Here is a 26,550-nt window from a genome sequence, read left to right as displayed (position 1 = left end):
CTGAAAAAGTCACTTATAGATCAGTATTACAACTAGAAAAAGTTCAATACATACACTTAACTGTCTCTAAAGGGTCGTTTGGTTTGGTCTGAAGTGCTCTCACGGCCTTGACAACATTCATACACAAAACAATAACAAGCCACTGTAAGCTACATAGAACCAGTGGTGTCGTCCAAGGTATACGGGGGTCCATGGGGTATACCTACTTGTTGTTCAGTCAGCATTGAGTGTACCCACTCTAAACCCCTGCGACGCTGCTTTTACAGTTATAAACGTCCCTACAAACGTGCGCCAACCAGCAGCTCAACTAATGGTATCAATGCTTCGCTGGTGGGGTTACCTACTAGCTTTGTTTAGCCTGAACATAAACATAATAAAGATATACATTTCTACCAGCCTTTTTTTTTTTTTTTTTTTTTTAAAAAAAAAAGCAAAAAATTTAGAGTATGCCCACCTCTTGAGGAACCACTGCACCAGGGAACCCCAACCCTGGTTTTCCAAGTGTTCCTGCTGGAACACACCTGACTCAGACTCAGACAAGCTCTGCACATGTCGATGCTAAATACACATTGATTTGAATCAGGTGTGGTGCAGCAGGGACACTTGGAAAACCTGCAGGACTTCGGTCCTCGAGGACCTGAGTAGGGATCATGTTGCATTATAATAATTTGGGAAAAGTGTAGAAGATAAACCAAGATGCTATTGTGCAACCACAACAGCTCCAAAAGAGACATTGCACCATCCATGTGGCCGTAAAAGATATGATTTAAAATTTTGATGGAATTGGGGATAAACACATTTTTTAAAACAGTTCAGTCAACATTTCAGAGCTTGATACCTTCCACCATCTGAGTTTGTCTTGATTAGAGGGAGATGTTCCCAGTTTTCCCAGTCATGACTGGGAGATGAAGCAGTTTTATTTGGTGCATCATGTGGACATCCTGTGAAAATATAAATATTATTTATATATGGAGATATTTCATGAATCTCTTGTTTGTCTTTCAAGGGGTTGGACAAGACATTGTGAAGAACATTTGTTCTTCATCTGTCACAAAGAGAAAGGGAAACATCTCGAGTACACTTTCATACCCGAGTCAAAAACGTGGTCTGAGGCCCAGCAGTTCTGCAGGATGAACTATGACGACCTGGCGAGTTTCACAAACTCGGATCTGGACACAGCTTTGGAACAGCAGGAGTTTCCTGTCTGGATTGGACTGCATAGAAATGGTAAAGACAAAAAGTTGCAACCTGCAATTCCTATGTTCCATAAATCATTTACTGCTACCATATGTAGCATGTGGTACGTCAACCATACCTGGTTAACATCTGTTTCAATAAGCTTCTCGGGGTCAGATTTTATGATTTTTGCAGCTTCATGACCAGACTGGAGGCTGAAAGTGCAGGTGGAAATATCTCCTGCTGATGCAGCCACAAGCAAGCAGAATATAAGCGAGAACTCACCGTCAATAAAAGCGCTGATGTGCTTTCGGGTTTCATCTTGTTCAAATATTCAGGATTTGTTGCTTTTCCTTCCTGCCTTTGTCTCAACACAGTCCAGCCTGTTTCCTTCTGTAAAGCAGGCCATGTGATGGATATTTGTCTTTCTTACAGCAGACTGGAAGCTCATCTGTGTGGCTGAACTTTTTCCACATGTTCCGCAGGTGGAACGTGGAACTGGAGCTCAGGATTCTCAGACTATTCAAACTGGAAATCGGATGAGCCGGGAAACAGCGGCGACTGTGCCTCCATCTCCTCCTTAAAGAAGGAGATGGCTACCCAAAGTTGCATCAGCTATTTTCCCTTCATCTGCATGTTCGAGAACGTGGTCCTGATCAGAGAGAGCAAGACGTGGGAGGAGGCGCTGGAACACTGCAGAGCCCTGCACTTTGATCTACTCAGCGTGCAGCCCGGCGAGGAGCACGACTTCTTGATGAGCAAGATGCTGCCGGCTCACACGGAGGAGGTGGGTTTGGGTTCGGATTCAACCCTCACACACACTTCACGGCTTGACTTGACACATTGGAGGTTCTCTCCTTTAATTAGTTAAGTTTTTTTTTCGCATAGTCCTCTATGCTTCGCACCATCAGTCCTAAACACAAAAGAGTTGTAGATCAGACCATCTGTGTTTTCAGATCAGAAGCATTTATCTGCATTTTCACAAATCATTTGAGGAGGCATCTCTTTATGAAGCCACCACTTTACCTCTAAGGTTCCCAAGTCATACTTGCTGTGTGTGGACCTGGTCCTTTAAAAAAATGACCGTTGAGTGAAACAATTATGCTCTTTTCTCACCGGTTAGACTAAGTATGCATTCACATCAGGATAGTCCGCTAGACTCTGTCTGATTGGGGACTTGGCTCAGTTGTTGGGGGGTGTATCCATGCAAACCAAGATCGTGTTCATTCACCAGCTAAGCCATTAGAATAATATATCCCCATTCCCACCAGAGGTGGCGCTGCACTAGTATTCAGCAAAAGAGAGGACAAGACCGGCGTGAAGAAGAAAACTTGTTTCCTCCATCTGCCAGTTAAACATGGAGGCAAAACTATGGCCGTTTTGGGTTTTTATTGTATCTTATGCAAGTATACTGCATAAATCCACTGCAACAATGGACGCAGTATGAACACCAGACGAGGCAGAGGACCCTTAACGCCATCGCGATGTATTTACCCACAATGCAGTGCTACGCCAAATGCAGGAAGGGACTTTTTTTGTTGTCCACTTCCTGTATTTGGTCCACTTGAAATGGACCGAGACCTGTGTTTGTTGGCGGATCGAGTCTTCTTTGCGTTCACATTTACCCAAACGAAGCGGACTTTGCGAGCAAACAGACTAGAATTCGGATCCAAAAGGCTGATGGGAACGTGCTCCTAATTCCCTGGAGTCTTTATATAATGAGTGTTATGTTACAACCCCAACTCTGCTGGGGGAGAGGGGCAGCACCATTAAAAGACATAAAAGAATGTTGTTTATTACCCAACAAAAAAAACAAATAAGACCAAGGACAAAACGGGCCTTAAGGTCAGAACAGCTAAAACTACAGAAACACCACAAGACCTTCCAAAAGGTCCACTACAATAAGTCCTAATACAGTTCACTACAAGAACTCTTAAAGGCAGCCAACACAAGAAACCAAGCTGTTCTAACCATAACCACAGCTGCCCTGAATCTTCTTCACCAGCTTGGTTAAATAATGGCCGACAAGTGGGCCAATCGCAGGCGAGGTATCCTAGATACAGCCAATCGCAGACGGGTGATGGCACAGTTGGTTGAGTTCTGATGGAGTCGGTCTGCTGGTTTTTCCAAATAAAACAAAAGGCCAAGACCTCCTAAAGTCAAAGCACTGCACAGAAACACTCAACCAGGTCCCTTTTTTATACATGATTATAAATATCAAGGCAATAATTGTAAATATTTTGGCACTATTTTCTTTCCGTGTCTCAGCGGTACCTGAGGAGATCAGTATTCGAGGTGGGATTTTTGTATCGACAGGTTCTAACAGTGTGGGATTCACTGACAAATGCAGAAACCATGTATAAGTTATGTTCATTTTGTATATTTTTGTACGTTCCATTAGAATGGAACCATTTTTGTTGTAAGTAATGTATCATCTATCCTGCTGTGGAAAATTTTGTCAAGTTTTCAATAGTTTTATAATATTTTTGTCTTTTATATTTCATAGTTAAATTGACTATTTTAGGCTCATTCTGACGTCCTGCATAAAAGACAGTGGAGAAACAGCGCGCTTCGGAGTGTGCATGTGAGCAGGACGAGAGGCTGCAGTTTTTCTGACCGTAAATAGAAGGAAACATTCTTGTTTATATCTTAAGTAGTCGCTGCAGTTTTGTGGATGCAACACGTTGTTTTTTTTAAATGCTTGTTTAATAAATGGAAATAATTTTTTGTATCCATTAGCTTCGTTTTTTGTCACGAGTTAGAAACCTCACGTCCTGCAAGAACTTAACGTCTGGCCAGAACAGGTTTTATTATGTTTAAGTTACGTTGCTACAACAACGATGAATAAAACGATGAATAAAACTCAACTAGAAAATAACTGAACAACAAGTTAAATTTCTAAGCTGGGAAATTAAACATTAAACAAAGACATGTCAGAGCATCATAACATAGTTTTTCTTATTAATATTAAAGCTGAAAGTCAGAAGTAAAACCATTTCAGGATAGCATTTCTGAGGCAGGTGTGGAGCTAGAGAGGGATGGTGGGGGGGGCACTGGTCACCTCTGAAACTGGACTGAACATCCTGGGACCAGTTCAGGTGATTGACAGGTCACTGGAGGAGACCAGAAACATCTTTCCAGACACAAATTAGTCTCAGTGTTTCTTTACCAGTTTCAAATAGATGTTGGTCATCTTTTAATAACATTTGGTTTTGTCATTTCTGGAAGAGATTTCTTTTATTAAACTTTTTTTTATTTTAAATTCTTTCTAGAAACATTCAGAAGTGAACGACTTGTGTTTTCCTGCAGGTGTGGAGCGGCCTGCGTTTCCTGGCCGGTGAGTGGCTGTGGGTGAACGGGGCTGATATGTTGCACGCCAACCTGACTGTCTGCCCCATCATGGGCCGTCACTGTGGCGCCCTAATGAAGAAAGACCCCGGCCGTCTGGAGGCCAGGGACTGCATGGAGAGAAAGAACTTTCTGTGTTACAGCCCATAACGTCGCTGTCATCTGCAGCTAGAAATCTACACTTTCACATGTTCTTCAGATGCTAAACTAAAACTACATGGAAGGCGTTGGAATATTAAATCGTAGTGGTTACATAATTTAACTTATATTTTAAATGTTTAAGCTTAGTAAATGCTTTGTAAGAGATTATAATGTTATAAAGTTACTGTTTGTGTGAATTAAAAGAGAAAAATGCTAAACATTGTTTTAAATAGTGTAGGATTGCATGAAAAATAAGCAATGCTGTTTTCTGACTAATGGAGCAAATATTGGTATCAATCCGATACCAAGTAAATCCAGAGCAAGTATCACCGATACCAATACAGATACTTATTTTCTTGGAAACTTTTACTTTAATCATTTTATCACCTTTCCCCAATTACCATTATTTTCATTTTACTGCTGTACAAACTCTTTAATTCAGCTGAAATACATTTATAAAACTACTTACTAAAAGAAAAAGTTATTCTTTTTAGCCACTTTTCACTCAGATTAATGCAAAATAGATTAATAAAGTGATTAATATGGAAATTCTGACAATGACAGCTGAGCGGCTGTTGTGAGTGATTTCTGTTCAACGATAAGTTGTGATGAACGTTAGCAAGCTAACACACACACACACACACATAAGAGCAAGGCATGACTGGTGTAACAGATGTGTTGGTGTGCTGAGAAGCTGCTGGATTTAATGCTGCAAGTGAAAAATGTTTGGATGTAAGCTGAAACAAATCCAATCATATGAGAAAAGTTTGAGAATTGGGATGAAGGATGGAAGCTCGCTGGGATCAAATCAGTCTGCTCTCTGCTAATCCCTCGCCGTGTTAAACAAAGCTGGCTGCTTTTCACTCATGAATATTTCCCAGATGTGTCACCAGTTTGTTAACTGGAAACTGTGGAGATGCTCTGAACAGGGCGGAGGATTACAAAAAGGCCTGTCAGGTTTAGTGTGAAACTTTTTACAAAGTGTGATTTTGTCCCTTTAGTGCAGTCGTAAACTATTAAAAGCTGGTTTTGTGGTCTAATAAAACTAATTTCATTCAAAGCAGGAGACCAATGTTTTTTGGGTTTTTTTCTGCAACCAAGACAAAGAAAATGCCCGAAGAACTGGTTCATTTAAAAAAAAATGTTAGTTTTCCTGAACGTGCTTTGTGTTGGAATCGTGTAAACATTTGTTTTCAGAGTGAAAGGAAACACCAACGTTAGCTGTCTGGAATGAACGTTTAGCTGCATGCACCACAGATCTCCATTTAAACAACTTTCACCTGAACATCTTGCTTTGTTTATATGTCAGAAGCCGTGCAGAGCTTTTAGGTAGCCATGTGTTTGTCATGGAGAGATCAACGCAAACCAGATGCACAGAGCCTGAAATGATTTCCGTCTGTTTTTAACAGCTTTTACCTGCAGCTTAGCAGCTCTGTGTTTTCCTGTTGATTGTGCACATGCCTGTGAACACTGTGCACATGCCTGTGAACAAGCTCGAGCTTCTCCACTTGGAGCAGGATCTAACTCCAGACCTGAAGAGGAGTGAGATGTCACGGCCTCACGGTAAAACATCTTTGCCTCTGATGCATGCACTGAGCTCTTTTACTAATGTCGTCTTGTTTTTCTTAAAAAGTGATCAGATTCCAGTTTTTTTCTTGCATCTTTTCTCTCAGATTGGTGGAAACCAACCACTCTGATCATACAGACAGACCCGTTGGCCCCACTTTGCATTGGTAGATGCCTAAAAATGCCCATAAAAGGTCATGAGACTGTAACGTCATGTGCAAACACAGACAGATGAAGAAAAATAACAAACCTAACGCTAAAAGAATGATTGAAACTGCATAATAATTATGAAAATGCACATTAAAACCTAATTGTCCTAATTTTTAAAGTGATTTACTTGATTATAAATAATGACCGGAACGATTCAGGTCGTATAAAAGTAGGTTTATGTACAAACATCAAAATGTGGTGGCAAAAGGGAGAAGTCGTGCTCCATCTCTTTCCTCTTACTTGTCAAACTCTTGTAAAAACAGAGGTTTCTGTCCTTGGTTTAGCAGTGGCTCAGCGATGGTCTGGCGAGGCAGATCTATGGAAGGCCACGCAGACCTGCATGTGCTACTCAGAGGTACCCTGACTGCCTGAGATACCAGGATGAGATCCTCAGACCATTGTCACCGGAGCAGGGCAATGCTCTGCCTCATGTGGCTGGATTGTGTCAGCAGCTCCTGCATGATGGAGACACTGACGCTATGGACTGACCGTTCACCAGACCAGACCTGAATCCAGTCCTGCATCTCTGGAACATCACATCTGGCTCCATTCACGTTCCACCACATGTCCAGAGGTTGCCTGATGCCCTGATCCAGGTCTGGCAGGAGATCCCTCAGGAGAACATACGTGGTGCCCTCAGCAACATGTCCAGATCAGTGCTTTAAGTGGAACAAAATAAGTGGTGGTACTCTCTTAATGAATTGCTGTCAGTTTGTCGTGCAAATACGGGACAAAAACATGGCTGATACTTATATGTAGCTCTATAAATTGATATATAGATTAATAGTTTTATTGCACAGAAATGACTAAAAACAAACACAGCAAGTTCTAAATCAAATCCACATTTACCAAATTCAGAGTGTCATGGAGACATTTTTATGAACTTCAAGCCTCATTGCTGGACATTAAAAATAACACTGAAAAGTAAATACATAAACATAAAGTTTATTAACCCTTTCATGCAGGAATACATAATAAAAACAATGCAACATTTTTGTAAAAAAAAAAAAAAAAAAAAGGAGCCACTGAAGTGGTACAATAATACCCTTCTCACTCATGAATATGCAAGAGAAAAGCTTGTAAATGGGTCCCCACTACAGGGTCACTATGCATGAAAGGGTTAAAAACATAAAAAAGTTCTACATTTATACTTATTTAGCTCATTACCAGACTAATTTAACAGTGTAGTACTACTATTACTATTGTTATTGTAGTACTATTACACTTTTCCTCTGTGAAATATGTTTTTCCCAGCATCAGGCCACTTAGCAATATTATCTTTGATCTAGAAATAATCTTCAAAAACTCAAAATACTGACCAGTCGTACACTTAGTCTGCAGCATCTGACCTTCATTGTCTGGCGTAGTAAATGGTTAATTAGTACTGCTGTAGTAAATGACTGTAAGTAGTACTACTGTAGTAAATGACTGTTAAGTAGTACTACTGTAGTAAATGACTGTTAGTAGTACTACTGTAGTAAATGACTGTAAGTAGTACTACTGTAGTAAATGACTGTTAAGTAGTACTACTGTAGTAAATGACTGTAAGTAGTACTACTGTAGTAAATGACTGTTAAGTAGTACTACTGTAGTAAATGACTGTTAGTAGTACTACTGTAGTAAATGACTGTTAAGTAGTACTACTGTAGTAAAAGACTGTTAAGTAGTACTACTGTAGTAAATGACTGTTAGTAGTACTACTGTAGTAAATGGCCGTTAAGTAGTACTACTGTAGTAAATGACTGTTAAGTAGTACTACTGTAGTAAATGACTGTTAGTAGTACTACTGTAGTAAATGACTGTTAACTAGTACTACTGTAGTAAATGACTGTTAAGTAGTGCTACTGTAGTAAATGACTGTTAGTACTACTGTAGTAAATGACTGTTAAGTAGTACTACTGTAGTAAATGACTGTTAGTAGTACTACTGTAGTAAATGACTGTTAAGTAGTACTACTGTAGTAAATGACTGTTAAGTAGTACTACTGTAGTAAATGACTGTTAACTAGTACCACTGTAGTAAATGACTGTTAAGTAGTACTGTAGTAAATGACTGTTAACTAGTACTATTGTAGTAAATGACTGTTAAGTAGTACTACTGTAGTAAATGACTGTAAGTAGTACTACTGTAGTAAATGACTGTAAGTAGTACTACTGTAGTAAATGACTGTTAAGTAGTGCTACTGTAGTAAATGACTGTTAAGTAGTACTACTGCAGTAAATGACTGTTAAGTAGTACTACTGTAGTAAATGACTGTTAAGTAGTGCTACTGTAGTAAATGACTGTTAAGTAGTGCTACTGTAGTAAATGACTGTTAGTAGTACTACTGTAGTAAATGACTGTTAACTAGTGCTACTGTAGTAAATGACTGTTAAGTAGTGCTACTGTAGTAAATGACTGTTAGTAGTACTACTGCAGTAAATGACTGTTAGTAGTACTACTGTAGTAAATGACTGTTAAGTAGTGCTACTGTAGTAAATGACTGTTAAGTAGTACTACTGTAGTAAATGACTGTTAAGTAGTACTACTGTAGTAAATGACTGTAAGTAGTACTACTGTAGTAAATGACTGTTAAGTAGTGCTACTGTGGTAAATGACTGTTAAGTAGTACTACTGTAGTAAAAGACTGTTAAGTAGTACTACTGTAGTAAATGACTGTTAGTAGTACTACTGTAGTAAATGGCCGTTAAGTAGTACTACTGTAGTAAATGACTGTTAAGTAGTGCTACTGTAGTAAATGACTGTTAGTAGTACTACTGTAGTAAATGACTGTTAAGTAGTACTACTGTAGTAAATCACTGTTAAGTAGTACTATTGTAGTAAAAGACTGTTAAGTAGTACTACTGTAGTAAATGACTGTTAGTAGTACTACTGTAGTAAATGACTGTTAAGTAGTGCTACTGTAGTAAATGACTGTTAGTAGTACTACTGTAGTAAATGACTGTTAAGTAGTACTACTGTAGTAAATCACTGTTAAGTAGTACTATTGTAGTAAAAGACTGTTAAGTAGTACTACTGTAGTAAATGACTGTTAGCTAGTACTACTGTAGTAAATGGCCGTTAAGTAGTGCTACTGTAGTAAATGACTGTTAAGTAGTGCTACTGTAGTAAATGACTGTTAGTACTACTGTAGTAAATGACTGTTAGTAGTACTACTGTAGTAAATGACTGTTAAGTAGCACTACTGTAGTAAATGACTGTTAGTAGTGCTACTGTAGTAAATGACTGTTAAGTAGCACTACTGTAGTAAATGACTGTTAAGTAGTACTACTGTAGTAAATGACTGTTAAGTAGCACTACTGTAGTAAATGACTGTTAAGTAGTACTACTGTAGTAAATGACTGTTAAGTAGTACTACTGTAGTAAATGACTGTTAAGTAGTGCTACTGTAGTAAATGACTGTTAGTACTACTGTAGTAAATGACTGTTAAGTAGTACTACTGTAGTAAATGACTGTTAGTAGTACTACTGTAGTAAATGACTGTTAACTAGTACTACTGTAGTAAATGACTGTTAAGTAGTACTACTGTAGTAAATGACTGTTAAGTAGTACTACTGTAGTAAATGACTGTTAACTAGTACTACTGTAGTAAATGACTGTTAAGTAGTACCACTGTGGTAAATGACTGTTAAGTAGTGCTACTGTAGTAAATGACTGTTACGTAGTAGTACTGTAGTAAATGACTGTTAACTAGTACTATTGTAGTAAATGACTGTTAAGTAGTACTACTGTAGTAAATGACTGTTAAGTAGTACTACTGCAGTAAATGACTGTTAAGTAGTACTACTGTAGTAAATGACTGTTAAGTAGTGCTACTGTAGTAAATGACTGTTAAGTAGTGCTACTGTAGTAAATGACTGTTAGTAGTACTACTGTAGTAAATGACTGTTAACTAGTACTACTGTAGTAAATGACTGTTAAGTAGTACTGTAGTAAATGACTGTTAAGTAGTAGTAGTAAATGACTGTTAAGTAGTGCTACTGTAGTAAATGACTGTTAGTAGTACTACTGTAGTAAATGACTGTTAACTAGTACTACTGTAGTAAATGACTGTTAAGTAGTGCTACTGTAGTAAATGACTGTTAAGTAGTGCTACTGTAGTAAATGACTGTTAACTAGTACTACTGTAGTAAATGACTGTTAAGTAGTAGTAGTAAATGACTGTTAAGTAGTGCTACTGTAGTAAATGACTGTTAGTAGTACTACTGTAGTAAATGACTGTTAACTAGTACTACTGTAGTAAATGACTGTTAAGTAGTACTACTGTAGTAAATGACTGTTAAGTAGTAGTACTGTAGTAAATGACTGTTAAGTAGTAGTACTGTAGTAAATGACTGTTAAGTAGTGCTACTGTAGTAAATGACTGTTAAGTAGTGCTACTGTAGTAAATGACTGTTAAGTAGTAGTACTGTAGTAAATGACTGTTAAGTAGTAGTACTGTAGTAAATGACTGTTAACTAGTACTACTGTAGTAAATGACTGTTAAGTAGTACTACTGTAGTAAAATGACTGTTAACTAGTACTATTGTAGTAAATGACTGTTAAGTAGTAGTACTGTAGTAAATGACTGTTAAGTAGCACTACTGTAGTAAATGACTGTTAAGTAGTGCTACTGTAGTAAATGACTGTTAAGTAGTAGTACTCTAGTAAATGACTGTTAAGTAGTGCTACTGTAGTAAATGACTGTTAAGTAGTAGTACTCTAGTAAATGACTGTTAACTAGTACTACTGTAGTAAATGACTGTTAAGTAGTGCTACTGCAGTAAATGACTGTTAAGTAGTACTACTGCAGTAAATGACTGTTAAGTAGTAGTACTGTAGTAAATGACTGTTAAGTAGTAGTACTGTAGTAAATGACTGTTAACTAGTACTACTGTAGTAAATGACTGTTAAGTAGTACTACTGTAGTAAATGACTGTTAAGTAGTGCTACTGTAGTAAATGACTGTTAAGTAGTAGTACTGTAGTAAATGACTGTTAACTAGTACTATTGTAGTAAATGACTGTTAAGTAGTAGTACTGTCATCACTCAGCTCTGCTCCAGTTTGTAACTTTACAGCCGCCATAGTTTTTTCTCCGCCTTTCGTCTCAGTCAGAGAACGTCCACTTCAATGTAAACACAGAAGCGAGTGAACAACGTGACGTGCGGTGTGACGCTGTCGGCTACAGCCAGTGTTGTGCGTCTAAACCGGCCTTAACAATACATTTCTTTTGAGGCGACTTTTTTCATTTTTTAAATAAAAATCCACAAATATAAGTTGTAATATGTGGTGAAGTCGTAGGAGGGTGTACTGATTGCTGAAGAAAGCCGGTAAAACTCCCGGTATGCACCATATGCTGTAAAAAGTACCAGTACGCAAAAGAATAAAATTAAAAAGTGCTGGTACTGCATACCGCTGCCTACCGGCCCACTTAAAGCACTGGTCCAGATGTTGTAAGGAGAGCATACAGGCGTGTGGAGGCCACACACACACACACACACACACACACACACACACACACACACACACAACTCCTACTTGTTTCTACAGGAGTTAGGTCAGCCTGTGATCAGATCTTTCCACTTTGCTTGCTTCTGCTGCATCCAGACCTCCATGCGTTACCGATCTCAACTTCCATCCGTCATTCTTGCTTTACTGTTCTGACGACATTCCACTGTGTTATAAACAAAGATGTGGAATATTTCATCCACAGAGATCTAAGATGTGTCGTTTCAGTGTTTCCTTCATTTTTTTTTAGTAGTGTTTGCATCTGCTTGCATGCATGAACGCTTCATGTGCATGTATTGATGAGGAGGAAAGTCTGAGTTTGAGTGAGTGACTTTAAAGCCATGGGGCCAACTTAGAAAAGAATTTTTCACCCTCCCACCTGCTCCAGTAACAGACTGGTGCTGTCAGAAAAAGGATAGCTTTGTTTTAGGTTTTATCTGAGTTTAGAGGAGATAAATTGTTATTCTAAGATCTTCGTGAGCCATCAGAGATTTCTTTTTTTTTCTATAAGTGCAGGCAGACGCCAGTCAGATGTTGTTTCTCTAAGCTTTCACTTATCTGTCCTGGAGTTCTCTGTTTTTACTGGGATCAGCTAAAAAAAATTAAATGACTATTTCTTATAAACTATCATTTTAGCAAACAGGAAGATGGAAAAACAGCGTTCACTTTATCAGGGGGGTGGAAAGAGGAGAAGACTAACTGATTTGGCAGAGTGGGAACGTTTTTCATCATTTTTAATCCAAACCTTGTAAAATAAAACACTGACATCTTTCCACAATTTTATTCATTACAAAGACCCCCCCACCCCCAGCTGTAGAGTATCTGTTTGTGTTTTTTCCTTAGCATTAAGTCCATCAATAACTCATTACGTCGAAACAAAGACAAAGTCCAGAAACAGTTTTTCTTTACCTCCAACAGTCTGTAATAACTTCGACTTTCTTGGATTAGCTGCTACATGCTCTGTGTTGACGTCATTCACATTGAATCTCTTCCCTCATTTGCCTCATCAAATCGGCAACGGCTGCTTTTCTGCTTTAGATGCCGTCTTTACGGCACAGCTGGCAACATTTACTGCAAGCAGAGTGGTTGCACTGGGAGTTTGGACCAAGAGCTGAGGACTGAGCTGAAACCCTGAGGCCAAAACTCAGACGGACTCTCCAAACTGTTTGGTAAACTTTGAAGAACCGTAGACAAACAAAACCAAGTTTGTAGGTTAATCTGGTCAGTCTAGATCAATCCTGTGTTCACACCTAAGATACTTGTTTGGTTTAATGTTGAGAAGATAAACTTAAGGTTTGCCATATACCAAAACAATTAAGATAAAGAAAATGTCTCTGGGCTCTTATAATGAACCAAATCAAAGTTAAGAGACAATAGTAGAAAACCTTTATTCGCACCAAGCAGGAAGATTCCGGTGAAACAACCCAGAGAATTCAGTGGGAAAATGAACATATGGAGATAAATGAAGAAGTTGAAGTGAAAAGTTTAGTTCATTGTTTGTAATATGTGAAATATTATTCAGGACATCTTGTTTTGTGCATCGTGTTTTTAGCCTACTGGGAGGAGGGTTCGTTGGACACTTCAGCAGGTCGTCGGGACATTTTTGGGAGGAAATTATGGCGTTGTTCTGGAGACGTTTGGCCATGTTTCACTTCCATGTTTCTGCACATCTCTGTCATGTCCCACCAAAGCATTTACTTTGTGTCCTACATCGTGTCCTACGTCATGTCCTACTTCGAGTCCTACATCATGTCCTACTTTGTGTCCTACATCATGTCCTGTGTCCTGTCCTCTGTCGCGTCCAATATTGTGTTCTACTTTATGTCCTGCGTTGAGTCCTACATCATGTCCAGTATTGTGTCCTATGTCGAGTCCTACTTTGGTCCCTACATCGTCTCCTACATCATGTCCTACTTTGTGTCCTACATCATGTCCTGTGTCTTGTCCTCTGTCGCGTCCAATATTGTGTTCTACTTTATGTCCTGCGTTGAGTCCTACATCATGTCCAGTATTGTGTCCTATGTCGAGTCCTACTTTGGTCCCTACATCGTCTCCTACATCATGTCCTACTTTGTGTCCTACGTTGAGTCCTACATTGAGTCCTACGTCAAGTCCTACAACAAGTCCTCTGTCAAGTCCTATGTCGTGTCTTGCATCGCGTCCTAAGTCAAGTCCTATGTTGTGTCCTACGTTAAGCCCTACTTTATGTCCTACGTTGAGTCCTGCATGGCTTCCTGTCTTTGAGACCCTGGACAGTCAGTTTGTTTTCACTCTGCACCGGGATTTACTTGCAAGGGAACCAAGAACCAGTTCACAAGTGGACCAGAGTTTGCTTCACACCATCGTGTAAATGTGTGTTCATACGACTCCAAACAAACCCTGCTGCGTTTAAAAACCATCTTTAAATGTTTAAAACAGCAGCAGTGTGAATGCATCCATAGTTTTTGGTCCGATCAAGCTCTAGAATATTCTGGTGAACAGAGGAATTTGTTGTCAAGATCTCCTGGTTCTGTGTCCACAAAACAAGCCAGCCCCCACCACTGTGTTTGACTGGCATCATGAGCTGTTTGTTCATTACAAAACCATAACAAGACAAACATGCAGCAAAACAGAAAGCAGAACAACTACATCTAAAATGTGGCATCTCGTACCACTGCAGTTGACGGCCATATACTGGACTGGGAAGAGGAGTGATCCGCTCAGAAAGCAAGAAATACCACCGGTGGATCAGAGAGGATGTAAGACGATCAACAGGTATGATGGTCGGACACCTGGGATGTCGTCTTCCACGGGACACCAGACAGCAGTAATGTCTGGAAAAACTAAGATCCTACAAGACACGGCAACGTCATGTGACCCTTCCTGAGGAAGGCTGCTAAGGTAAAAGTCCATGGGCCTTCTTTCCTAACTGTCTTACCAACAGGAACCTTCGTGTGATGAGGTGTTCGTTGCGGTGGGACAACATGCTGCTGCACTTTGTAGCTAAACGTCTCCACTTTGGTGGGCTCAGTCCAGACATTGTTGCAGGAGTCCTGCGGTTTGTTCAGATGCAGCTTTGCAAACCTTTTTTCACTGTTTCATCTCTGACATGTAGCTCTTTCAGTTTTCACCTTTTTTGCTGAACATTTCATGGTCTGGCTTACTGGGAAGACTGGGAACTGTTCGGTGTGTTTGGTGCTTGTTAATAATCCTTCTCACAGTGGGAATATAAACTTAAAGCGACCATGTTTCTGCATTCTGGGTGAGTTTTTATTGAAAAAACAACGGAACGGTGGAGTATGCCACGAGCTCTTCACATGATGTTTGCTTCTTTAAAAAGTCTGCAACCTTCGCTTTCCGTGTTTTAACCATCACACTGTCTGCATGTTAGAGCACTGAAATGCTGAATATTCTGAGAACAGGTTTTAGTTGAATTTATCAGCGTGGACGAAGTGAGGCCAGCTAGCTTTGAACTTCCGAGAAAATCAGTGACTGCAGCTGGAGGTTTTCTCGGGACAACAACGCCGTGTGCGTGTTGTGTTTTAACCCCCTCCTTTGGTGAAACACTGAGGAAAGTGTTGACATTGTCAACTCGGGGTGGGCGGTGACTCCGTCCGCCACCGTAAGCCTCGCACTGAGTCGTTGCTGCAGTCAGGACTGTGTTAAGTGCTGTGGGAGTGTTGCCGTGACAACCGGTTTGTGGAGTGTTTGTGAGTGTTTCAGGCTCCTTCAGGACTTTGTGGACGGGGGAGGGAACGTAAGAAGTAACTGTGTGTGTGTGTGTGTGTGTGTGTGTGTGTGTGTGTGTGTGTGTGTCTACACATGTTTAAATCAGTGTTGGCAGGAGTCGCCTGGGTGACCTAATGCACATCTGTGTGTGTTCGACCGATAGTGTTTCTGAAAGAGAAAAGTTCCACCAACGTCTCAGCAGCAAAGAACGACTCTTAGGTTCATGTTGCAACACAAACATGTAAACAAACAAACATCAGTGGCGATCTTACGGCGGTGTGACTCAGATCGGCTTGTCGCCTCCAGCAGCTGCTCCTGTTCTGAGCTGACATCTCTAATTCATAACCAGCAGAACTGAAACCAGATCCAACACACTCGTTAGTCGTCCACGTTCGCAGGCGCTGCTCATATCTGAGCTTTCAGCAGAAAGTTTTCTTCATTTCACGGTTCAGAAGACAAACGTATCTGATTATGTAGCATGTTTATAGTGACATATCGCTGCAAACACTGAGTCTGAATCCTTTTGGAGTCTGAAATGAAGAGAAGATTAAATTAAAATTGCACATAATATAAATGTTCAGGATGAATATGAATATCTGTTTGAAAGGATGCAGCTCTAATGTGAGACCATACAATGTGTCATGCAGCAGCCAGACCATCATTCTGCCTGCTATCATGCTAAATAAGTAAAAAAATATCAACTAATTTTAAAAATTAAGCATACTTAAGCATCCAAGTATCGTATTTTACATATTATATAGACTGCCAGGAGTTTTCTAGAGGTCTGATTGGCAGCTCTCCAAGTTTATTAACATGGAAATCACAGGTAGCCAAAGGAAATGTTAATCCTCTTGCTTTTTTTTTTTTTTTTTTTTTTTATCACAATCTGTGCTGTTTTAGAATTATTTGCAGCTTGTTTGTTCATTTTAAATATATAAACAGTTTTTTTTTGTTTGTTTTTTTTTAATGTTTTCTTTTTTCAACCCTGGATTTGATGAATAAAACCCCTGTGCTGGAGTAGATATTTATCCAGAATACTTTTACTGGATCCTTCCTGATGCAACAGGACTGTTTGTTGCAGCATCATCTGCTACAGTGTGGTTGCAAAACAAATTGCTTTTGCGACTAATCCATCATCAGTGTTTAGTGAATTTACATTTATAACTGTAGCCTGGATGGTCTACATCACTCACATCTCAAGAATTTTACCTTTTTCAGTGGTATATAACGTGTAGGATCTTGGAAGGGAAACTAAGTAAAGTCCATATTTATTTGTCACATCTTGCCTTCAGGACGTCTGGTACCAACACCTTAAAGCGCTTTGAGTTATCCTTATGTATTTAATAAAGTGCTAAAAAACATTTTGGAAAAAAAAGCCAAATTGAATAAATTGTCATGATATAAAATTTGGTTGTTTTTTTTTGTTTGCTTTTTACAAGTGACAGAAGATTGCTACATTTTCTTAGAGCTGAACAGTCATGCAAAGATTGAGTTATATATTTGCTTTCCAAACAAATATATCTTAATTTGTACCAGGTGTTAAAAATGAACATGAAATTTTGTAAAGCGGGAGAGGTCTAATGATGTTTTCCATGTGTTTATCAGAGCCAACGTTTCATCCGGTGTGTGAAATGAAGGCAGACATGGGACGAGAGTGGTGGGGCTAACCTTCTGTTAGCTAAACTGAACTAGTGTTTACTGGTTGATCAGTGATCTGTGTGCATGTTTATTCTGCCATATAAGTATCACTAACAGCTTTACTTTCCTCTAAGAGATAAAGTACTTTGTGTTGCTCTTTTTCAGAATTCATATTTGAGAAATATTCAGTAAAAAGATGTAAACAGTGTTTAGGCTTTGACACTAGAAGTGGCTCAGAGCTGTTATTTAGGTGTTTTCAGGCACCCATAAATCTCATATTTCACACATTCATTCAAACCAAAATTAGCAGCAATCCTGCTGGACACTAAAATCTTTTGATTGGCCACCCCACTCAACTGGTGTCTTCTTTTGGCCCCCCCAGTAAAATTCCTGGCTACGGCCCTGTCTTCCGGCTACTAACAGTCATCCTGCTGTACAAACAGCAGGATGATGCTCGTATGTGGAAGATTTAAACACAGTTTGATAAAATACATGAAACAGACAGATCCTTTGTCATGTTCAGACATAAATTTGGGTTTTGGACATACTTATACTTTGTTTTGCTACACCAAGAGGTATAACTTATCTTTATAGGCTGAACTTGACATGTCCAGTTGTTTTCTCTGCAGCTCAGAAAACCGAGAAAAGAAATCTCATCAATTACAGAAAGTCAGCTTGACCTTTGACATCTAACACACATGCTGCTCTGGTTTGTTGGAGTGAAACTTCCCCCCTCATGCTTTTTCAGGGGGTTTGGAATCACAGAAGTTAATAGAACAATCAGAAGTGTGTATTTCAGACATTTCCTGGTAAAACAAATATATTAAAAATGTTCTAAACTTTTTCCCTAAAAATAACAAAGAAAATGATCATCTATCAGTATTTAACAGAATGTAAATGTATCAGTAAATATAGATGGAAACAGTCGATCTCTGTTTCCCCATCGCTCTTTCCTCACAAAACACAACATGCATGCACACAATATTGTCACCGATCCACTGTAATGATATCATCTTACTTCCCCCATGGGAGAGTCACATGACCTCTGTTAGGATGGGGGGGTGGGGGGTCAAAACGCTTCAATGAAAACCACATGGAGGGAGGGGAGGACTGCCTCTGAACAGAGAAAAAGAGAGAGAAGCCAACATGAGCAACTGACAGAAGAAGAAAAGGAGAGCAGCAGACACAAAGGACTGAAACTGTAGAACCAGGACCAAGAGAGATCCAGGACCACAGAGCAGGAAAAAACTCAGTCCACCATGTCAGAGCCCATCAGGAGAAGAAGCTCCAGCCGGCAGCTCCTGCAGAACCTCATCAGGTGAGAAGAAAAGCCTTTTAAGACCTTTAAAACCATCATTTCAATTATCACAGGTTCACAACCTGCTTGCAAAATGTAAAATTCTGACTTTTTAAAAAAAAATAAAATACAAGAACACAGCCTGAATGTCGTTTTCACGAGCTAATAAACATTACAAATGAACAAAATAAATGTAATTAAACATTAATCGATCGTAGCACAAACTTTGACAGTAACTTTAAATATGTACGGGAACAGAAGAGACAACACTTGATGAAATATTTAACATAAGAATGTAGATTTATTTTAGCCGGAAAGCAGGAAAAAGCAGAAATTCACCACAAATAATATCAAGATCTTTGTTTTTTACAAGAGGAGTGTGATTTCGGAGAAGTTGTGTAAGGGAGGGTAGCTTCTTGTACACAAACCCATCATTTTTTCCGCCTCCATCTTAAACCTGCCAGTTTTTCCTTACAAAAGATTTTCTGCCTTACTGAACTTAAAATATAGTTAAAAATACACAGTAAAAAAGTACTGAAAAGTGTAAAACATCGGCTCATCAACCACCTCTGCACAGTTGCTTCATATATTCCATCATGTCTGCATTTTTACAGCATATGCTGTTCGATTTTTAAAGACACGTTTGGAAATACAACACATACTTTAAAAAGTTAAGTACTGATGTCATAACTGGCGCATGCAGTACAGTACAAAGTGTAGCCTGCAGAAGTGGCCTTAATGATACACGTTCCTCATTCCCAGATTATTAGAACCACCTGTGAGTGGAATGAAATTGTGTACATCACTATCTCTGCTGATGACCTCAGTGCTAAACAACTTTAATGAACAGTGTCAACAGACACTGTGCGTTACAGGCGCCATAAAAGCAACATTTAAGGAAGAGTTTAATTAGATCCGCTCGTGCAGATGTGCCACATAAAACGAAAAAATATCTGTGTGGAGAGATCATCACCTGCAAACAGCATGACATCAGTATTTGTTCTGTCAGCTGCGTTTTAAGCCTATAAAGCCCAAACTTACAGTTTTTTCAGACATTTTGAATCATTTTATAGCCAAAAACGTCACTAATAAACCTGTTGACCTCAACCTTTTACTTGTCTTCTGCCCTTAATCGATACAGGAAGCAAATAAAGACATCATATTTTTAATAAAAGCGACTTTGATTACCATTTTTCATATGTAGGGCCTTAAAAACACCAGATTTTCATAAAGATGGTCACAGAATTGTTTATGGGATCATAAGGCTGCTTTTATAGCTTGTTTTTTTCCTTTTCCTCCTAGTCCTAGACTTCTACTTCAGTTCAGGCCTCATTTTACTCTGCAGTACTCGACGTAAAACAGTGTTTCTTCTTCTTTTGTCTTCTATTCAGTTGTTGGAATAAAGTGATTATAACAAAGAAGTAAAGAAAGAAAAATCCCTGTGACAGGGATGTAGGTAGTAATGAAGGAAAGGGAGAAAACTATACTTCTGGAAATCTTAACATCTAAACAGGTGTCTTTGTGACACATTAGTAAAGGGAAAAGAAACGTTTTAGAAACGTTTAAAAAAAACTAGAAAAGCAGAAAGAGTGCAGACCTCCGCTGAGCAGCTTGCTTCCACACTTATTGTTATTTTCACCCCATGTTATAGTTAATGCAGTTACAGGATGTGTTACTGTAGCTTTTGATACGACAATGATATTTTATAAAATCATAAATTATATTTAAAAAATTAAAAGCAGAATGAAGTAAAAGTTACTGAGCAAATGTTCTGCAGGCGCATGAGAAAAGAGATGTTTTTAACCTGGAAGTAAAAGTTTCTACATTTGGTGAAAGTTTCATCTCCACTGGTCTGGACTCTGGTCTGGACTCTGGTCTGGACTCTGGTCTGGACTCTGGTCTGGACTCTGGTCTGGTCTCTGGTCTGGACTCTGGTCTAGACTCTGGTCTGGACTCTGGTCTGGTTTCTGGTCTGGACTCTGGTCTGGACTCTGGTCTGGACTCTGGTCTGGTCTCTGGTCTGGACTCTGGTCTGGTCTCTGGTCTGGACTCTGGTCTGGACTCTGGTCTGGTTTCTGGTCTGGACTCTGGTCTAGACTCTGGTCTGGACTCTGGTCTGGACTCTGGTCTAGACTCTGGTCTGGACTCTGGTCTGGTTTCTGGTCTGGACTCTGGTCTGGACTCTGGTCTGGTTTCTGGTCTGGACTCTGGTCTGGACTCTGGTCTGGTCTCTGGTCTGGACTCTGGTCTGGTCTCTGGTCTGGACTCTGGTCTAGACTCTGGTCTGGTTTCTGGTCTAGACTCTGGTCTGGTTTCTGGTCTGGACTCTGGTCTGGACTCTGGTCTGGTTTCTGGTCTGGACTCTGGTCTAGACTCTGGTCTGGACTCTGGTCTGGTTTCTGGTCTGGACTCTGGTCTAGACTCTGGTCTGGACTCTGGTCTGGTTTCTGGTCTGGACTCTGGTCTAGACTCTGGTCTGGACTCTGGTCTGGTTTCTGGTCTAGACTCTGGTCTGGACTCTGGTCTAGACTCTGGTCTGGACTCTGGTCTGGTTTCTGGTCTGGACTCTGGTCTGGTTTCTGGTCTGGACTCTGGTCTGGACTCTGGTCTGGTTTCTGGTCTGGACTCTGGTCTGGTCTCTGGTCTGGTTTCTGGTCTGGACTCTGGTCTGAACTCTGGTCTAGACTCTGGTCTGGACTCTGGTCTGGTTTCTGGTCTGGACTCTGGTCTGGACTCTGGTCTAGACTCTGGTCTGGACTCTGGTCTGGTTTCTGGTCTGGACTCTGGTCTGGACTCTGGTCTGGTTTCTGGTCTGGTTTCCGGTCTGGACTCTGGTCTGGTTTCTGGTCTAGACTCTGGTCTGGACTCTGGTCTGGTTTCTGGTCTGGACTCTGGTCTGGTTTCTGGTCTGGACTCTGGTCTGGACTCTGGTCTAGACTCTGGTCTGGACTCTGGTCTGGTTTCTGGTCTGGACTCTGGTCTGGACTCTGGTCTAGACTCTGGTCTGGACTCTGGTCTGGTTTCTGGTCTGGACTCTGGTCTGGACTCTGGTCTAGACTCTGGTCTGGACTCTGGTCTGGTTTCTGGTCTGGACTCTGGTCTGGACTCTGGTCTAGACTCTGGTCTGGACTCTGGTCTGGTTTCTGGTCTGGACTCTGGTCTGGTTTCTGGTCTGGACTCTGGTCTAGACTCTGGTCTAGACTCTGGTCTGGACTCTGGTCTGGTTTCTGGTCTGGACTCTGGTCTGGACTCTGGTCTAGACTCTGGTCTGGACTCTGGTCTGGTTTCTGGTCTGGACTCTGGTCTGGACTCTGGTCTAGACTCTGGTCTGGACTCTGGTCTGGTTTCTGGTCTGGACTCTGGTCTGGTTTCTGGTCTGGACTCTGGTCTAGACTCTGGTCTAGACTCTGGTCTGGACTCTGGTCTGGTTTCTGGTCTGGACTCTGGTCTGGACTCTGGTCTAGACTCTGGTCTGGACTCTGGTCTGGTTTCTGGTCTGGACTCTGGTCTGGACTCTGGTCTAGACTCTGGTCTGGACTCTGGTCTGGACTCTGGTCTGGACTCTTGTCCGGTGTCTGGTCTGGACTCTGGTCTGGACTCTGGTCTAGACTCTGGTCTGGACTCTGGTCCGGTTTCTGGTCTGGACTCTGGTCTGGACTCTGGTCTAGACTCTGGTCTGGACTCTGGTCTGGTTTCTGGTCTGGACTCTGCTTGGTTTATAGTCTCTGAATATATCCCAGATCTATTCTGGTCCAGAACCATTCTCGGATCCTGTAAACAATCAGCAGAGTTTTGACATCTATCCTGTGACTGACTGGAAACCAGTATAAACTGGAAACCGGTGTAAACTGGAAACCAGTATAAACTGGAAACCAGTGTAAACTGGAAACCAGTATAAACTGGAAACCAGTATAAACTGGAAACCGGTGTAAACTGGAAACCAGTATAAACTGGAAACCGGTGTAAACTGGAAACCAGTGTAAAGATGTTAAACCTGGTGAGATGTGTTCAGACCTCTTAGTTCTAGTTAAAGCCAAGCAAAAAAAGTCCCAAAGGGTCAAAAAGTAAAAACAAAACAGTAAAGAGGAGAAAAACTAAAGTTAAAAACATGAACTGTTTTGATAGAAAACAAAAACGGAGTAAAAGGAGATTTAATCTTGTTTAAATATTCACTTTCTGCGTAAAAAACACAAACATGAAGACATATGTTTGGAATTGATTTTCACAACTTCGCAACATCACATCAAATAATGTTGATTCTGTCCAAGATGGCAGAAAAAGATGGCAGAAAACTGGTTTATCTGGTCCGGAAGATCATTTTTGGTGGTTCATGAAAAGTTCTGCAACATTCAGATGAATCTGAAATAATGTTTGAAGAAACAAAGAGCTGCAGGTCAGAGCAGGCGGCAGGAATAACCTGCTTCACGCTTCGTTCACACAGAATGAAAGGAAAAGAAATCCATTTGGTTTTCTCTTAAAGAAAGAAGATTTATCGCTGGACTGAATGTCTCCAATTAAATATCCATCATTGTTCCAGTTGCTTCCAACTCCTCCGTCCAGTTGGGGTTTTTATTGCATCCTGTTACCATGTGGAGCTGAACTTAATGACTCCTCCTCTTCATATTCACACCTCCTCTTCTCTAATCAGCGCTCCTCTTTGTGAATGATTCCCAGTATGAGTGGCGGAGCAATGCTGTGTGACACTGAGCGCTTGCATTCAATGGCTTCTTTTATGGCTACAACTCCCTTAATAGCCATGACATCATCTGGCGGCGTGCTGAACCCCCTCCTGCTTACACGCACACAAAGAAAACGCCGTTCCTCGGGCCTCCATTGCCTCATTGTGTAAATGGTGGAAAATGTGATGCGAATCAGACACATCTCCTCCATAATTTTCCTGTTTTAAACTAAAGCTTCACAGGATCATATAAAATGTCCCAGCTGATCCTAAACACACCGTGTCGTCCAGACTGCGCTGCAGAGGCGCTGTACGGGTTTTCACACACATGTCCAAACCAGTCAGACCAAAGATTAAACGGAGAATTTTGTGCTGGTTCCACCATGAAAGCTGTTAAAGCAGCAGATAGTCTGACAATGTGCAGACTTTTACCGTGCAGCTGATTGAAAATGATCATTTCACGTCTATAGAAAGCAGAAATAAAGTAAAATCTGACATTTAAATAGAAGCTTTGCACTAAAAAAGTTGCATTTTATTTGTGTATGGGGAATTTAGAAGGTAAAATAACATTTTTAAAAAAAGCATTAATTTAATCAGTAACTGATTATAATGTTCTTAATATACTGCGGTAATTATGTTTAAATTGCAACATTTTAACACATTTTCTGTCTAAATTGTCTATTTTGAATAAAACTATCACAGCTCTGGGGATGATGCACAGCTGGATTAATAACCAGCATCTGCATCCGGTAAGGCTGATGCTGGTGAAATGTAAGCTGACCTCATGATAAAAAATAAGAGATACATCACATTTGTTGATTTCTAAGTTTAACCAAGTAGTTTAGAGATGTAAATCCATCCAGAAAAAAACTGTGTCTGGAGCTGAAAGTTGGACTGCTTCCCTCTAAATAAGCAGTTGTGTTGAATAAACAGGAGAAAAACCAATAAAAAAAAAAAAAAGCTGCACATCAGGGTAGGAACAAACGTTTGAACATTCATCTGTGGACATGTAGGCAACACGGTGGGGTCATTTTAGAGCTAAGTCGACTTTCTTTTCACTTATGTTGTTATAAAACAGAAGAAACACATTTTCCTTCAGCGTTCACAGAAACCACAAAGTCTCCCTGAGCTTAACGCAGCGATGATGAGTAAACCCTCCACACACTCCGCCCCACGTGGCATGACGAAGGAAGAGACTTCACACCAAACTGAACGGTGCTTCTTAAATGCTCTGTTCTTTATCAAGTAGTCCAAACAGCAACACAACAACACTGTGGTCTTTTTTTTCTTCTTCTCCAAGTTCAACACGATAACACTGTAGAAAGCTTAGAAAACTGAAATGACGTAATAGAGCCTCTTTAATGAGGTAAATGTCGAGGTGTGCAGCGGTTCAGATGTCTTCGACGTTGTGTTGCTGCTTGGCATCACATGCAACTCATTTAATTCACTTTAAGGTCTTTGAATTTAGTCCAGAATTACAATAAACATAAAATTGTTTGATAAATGATGTTTTCTAAACTTTTCATGACAGAAAGTGTTCAGATGTTATACCGATGTTATACAGCAGTGCTCCTGCCAGCTGCAGAATGGCAGTAAAATCTGCATCAAAACAAAAAGCTTTCTTACTTTCCTCACCTGCTCGCATGGGGAATAAAAGCAACAAGCTCACATCGCTCTTGCAGACATGGTTTATGTCACAAAGCTGCAGTTGCTGCACGGACGTGTGAAATGCATCATGGTCCTTTAAGACGCTCCTGCTTCTCCTCCAGTTACACCAGACTGCAGTGATGAGAACCAGTTCAAACCTGATCCCCAGTTGAGTCATTTTCCTCCAAAGAAACGGCCTGACGGAGGAGTTAAAACAGCCCTGTCACACATAAAACCCAGTCGGAGCACATTTCAAGGTTGACTTCTGCCAGTTTGTCTTCTAGATGTTATGTAGGTCATTTTCCCACATAATTACCTCAGTATGGTGTCCTCACCAACAGCCTCAGCCAATCAGATCCATTCGATTTTATACTTTTATTTTGTCCTGCAGGAGTAAAGATGTTTTCATGATGATTTCATCTGGACATGAATCAACGCGTTGACAGTTTAAACTTTAATGTATTTTAGTGTTTTGCAGGACTGGCCCAAGTGAAGATGAATCATGTCCTTCTTACACATTTTTCTTTATTAGGGACTAAAAATGTAGAAGTTTTGGCCTCTGATGCTGCTGAAGTTTTGCAATCCGAACTAGTCTCAGTCTGACACACCATATTTATGCAGCAAGTTTTTTTTTTTTTTTCATGATCTTTCCTGTAAAACATCTGTCTCCTGCAGGGATCGGTTGGTGGTGAGCCATCACAAGGACCTGGTTGACTTCAGCACGGTGTTTCCTCCTCACACTCAGAATAAAAGTATCTTTATTGAACACCTGTTGTTGTAAAGTAACTCATGTATGCAAAATCAAGCAACTCATTTCTGAAATGACAGTTTTATTCATATGGAAGATTTCATCATGTGAAACCATGGTAACCAGTTTATACTGGATATTTAACCTGACTTACAGCAAGTTAATGATGTTAGACAGAAAATTATATTTCAGGTTCACAGCGATGCTGCGTAGTTGTGTCGTAGCTGGAGCGCTGAGCTCGCAGCATCCTGGTCTGGACCTGGACTGGGGCTTTGCATGTTCTCCTCATGCCTGCAGGTTCCCTCCGGTTACTTCAGCATCCTGCCTTAACCTCCTGACTACCAGTAGTTCAATTTGTCCTCTGTGGAGGAACCCTAAATATTTTCATCTCCCTGAATGCTACTGAACTAACACCTTTTGGTCTTTAAAGAGGACATTTAGTGCTTTTAAATGGTACCTCATTCTGCTTTGTGAACTTTCTTTCTCTCTTCAAGAAAAATGGCCTCCATTGCAACAAGCATGATTTATGGGAAGAGCAAAAGTGCAGAATACTTTTCTTTGTGCTGATTTTTACTTGAAATTTTGTAGTTATATTTTCATTGAATATCTTATAAACACATTAAATCGTTTCTTAGATGAATATAACTATATTTTACCACAATATTTAAAAGTTTAAGCAATGTCGTCCATAGTGGACATTTGTAGTTACACTTTTTTTTTTCCTGGTAGTCGGGAGGATAAAAGTGCATCCTGGGTTGATGGTGTCTCTAAATTCTCCCGATGTGTGAGTGGTTGTTTGCTTGTCTGTGTTGGCTCTGCGATTGGCTGGCGGCTGCCGCTGGTCAGGGTCAGTGGAAGTAGTAGAACCCATCCTAAACCATACTGGATTTTTATTTATTTATAT

At 40.2% G+C, this 26,550-nt stretch overlaps 1 protein-coding gene across 3 annotated transcripts in view; it reads left to right on the top strand.

Annotated features, from left to right (window-relative positions):
• Positions 1 to 18,448: 18,448 nt before the first annotated feature.
• Positions 18,449 to 26,550, top strand: part of LOC306755347 (uncharacterized protein) — a 33,618-nt gene continuing 25,516 nt past the window's right edge. For all 3 annotated transcript variants that reach the window (XM_079239705.1, XM_079239704.1, XM_079239706.1), the window contains exon 1: positions 18,449 to 18,594. In XM_079239705.1, the coding sequence (XP_079095831.1) occupies positions 18,536 to 18,594 (59 nt within the window). In that variant the 5' untranslated portion in view covers positions 18,449 to 18,535. The remainder of the gene's footprint in view (positions 18,595 to 26,550) is intronic.

The sequence above is a fragment of the Telmatherina bonti genome, assembly GCF_933228915.1.
Source record: "Telmatherina bonti genome assembly, chromosome: 1".
NCBI lineage: Eukaryota > Metazoa > Chordata > Actinopteri > Atheriniformes > Telmatherinidae > Telmatherina > Telmatherina bonti.
This window is presented reverse-complemented; position numbering and strand designations above follow the sequence as displayed.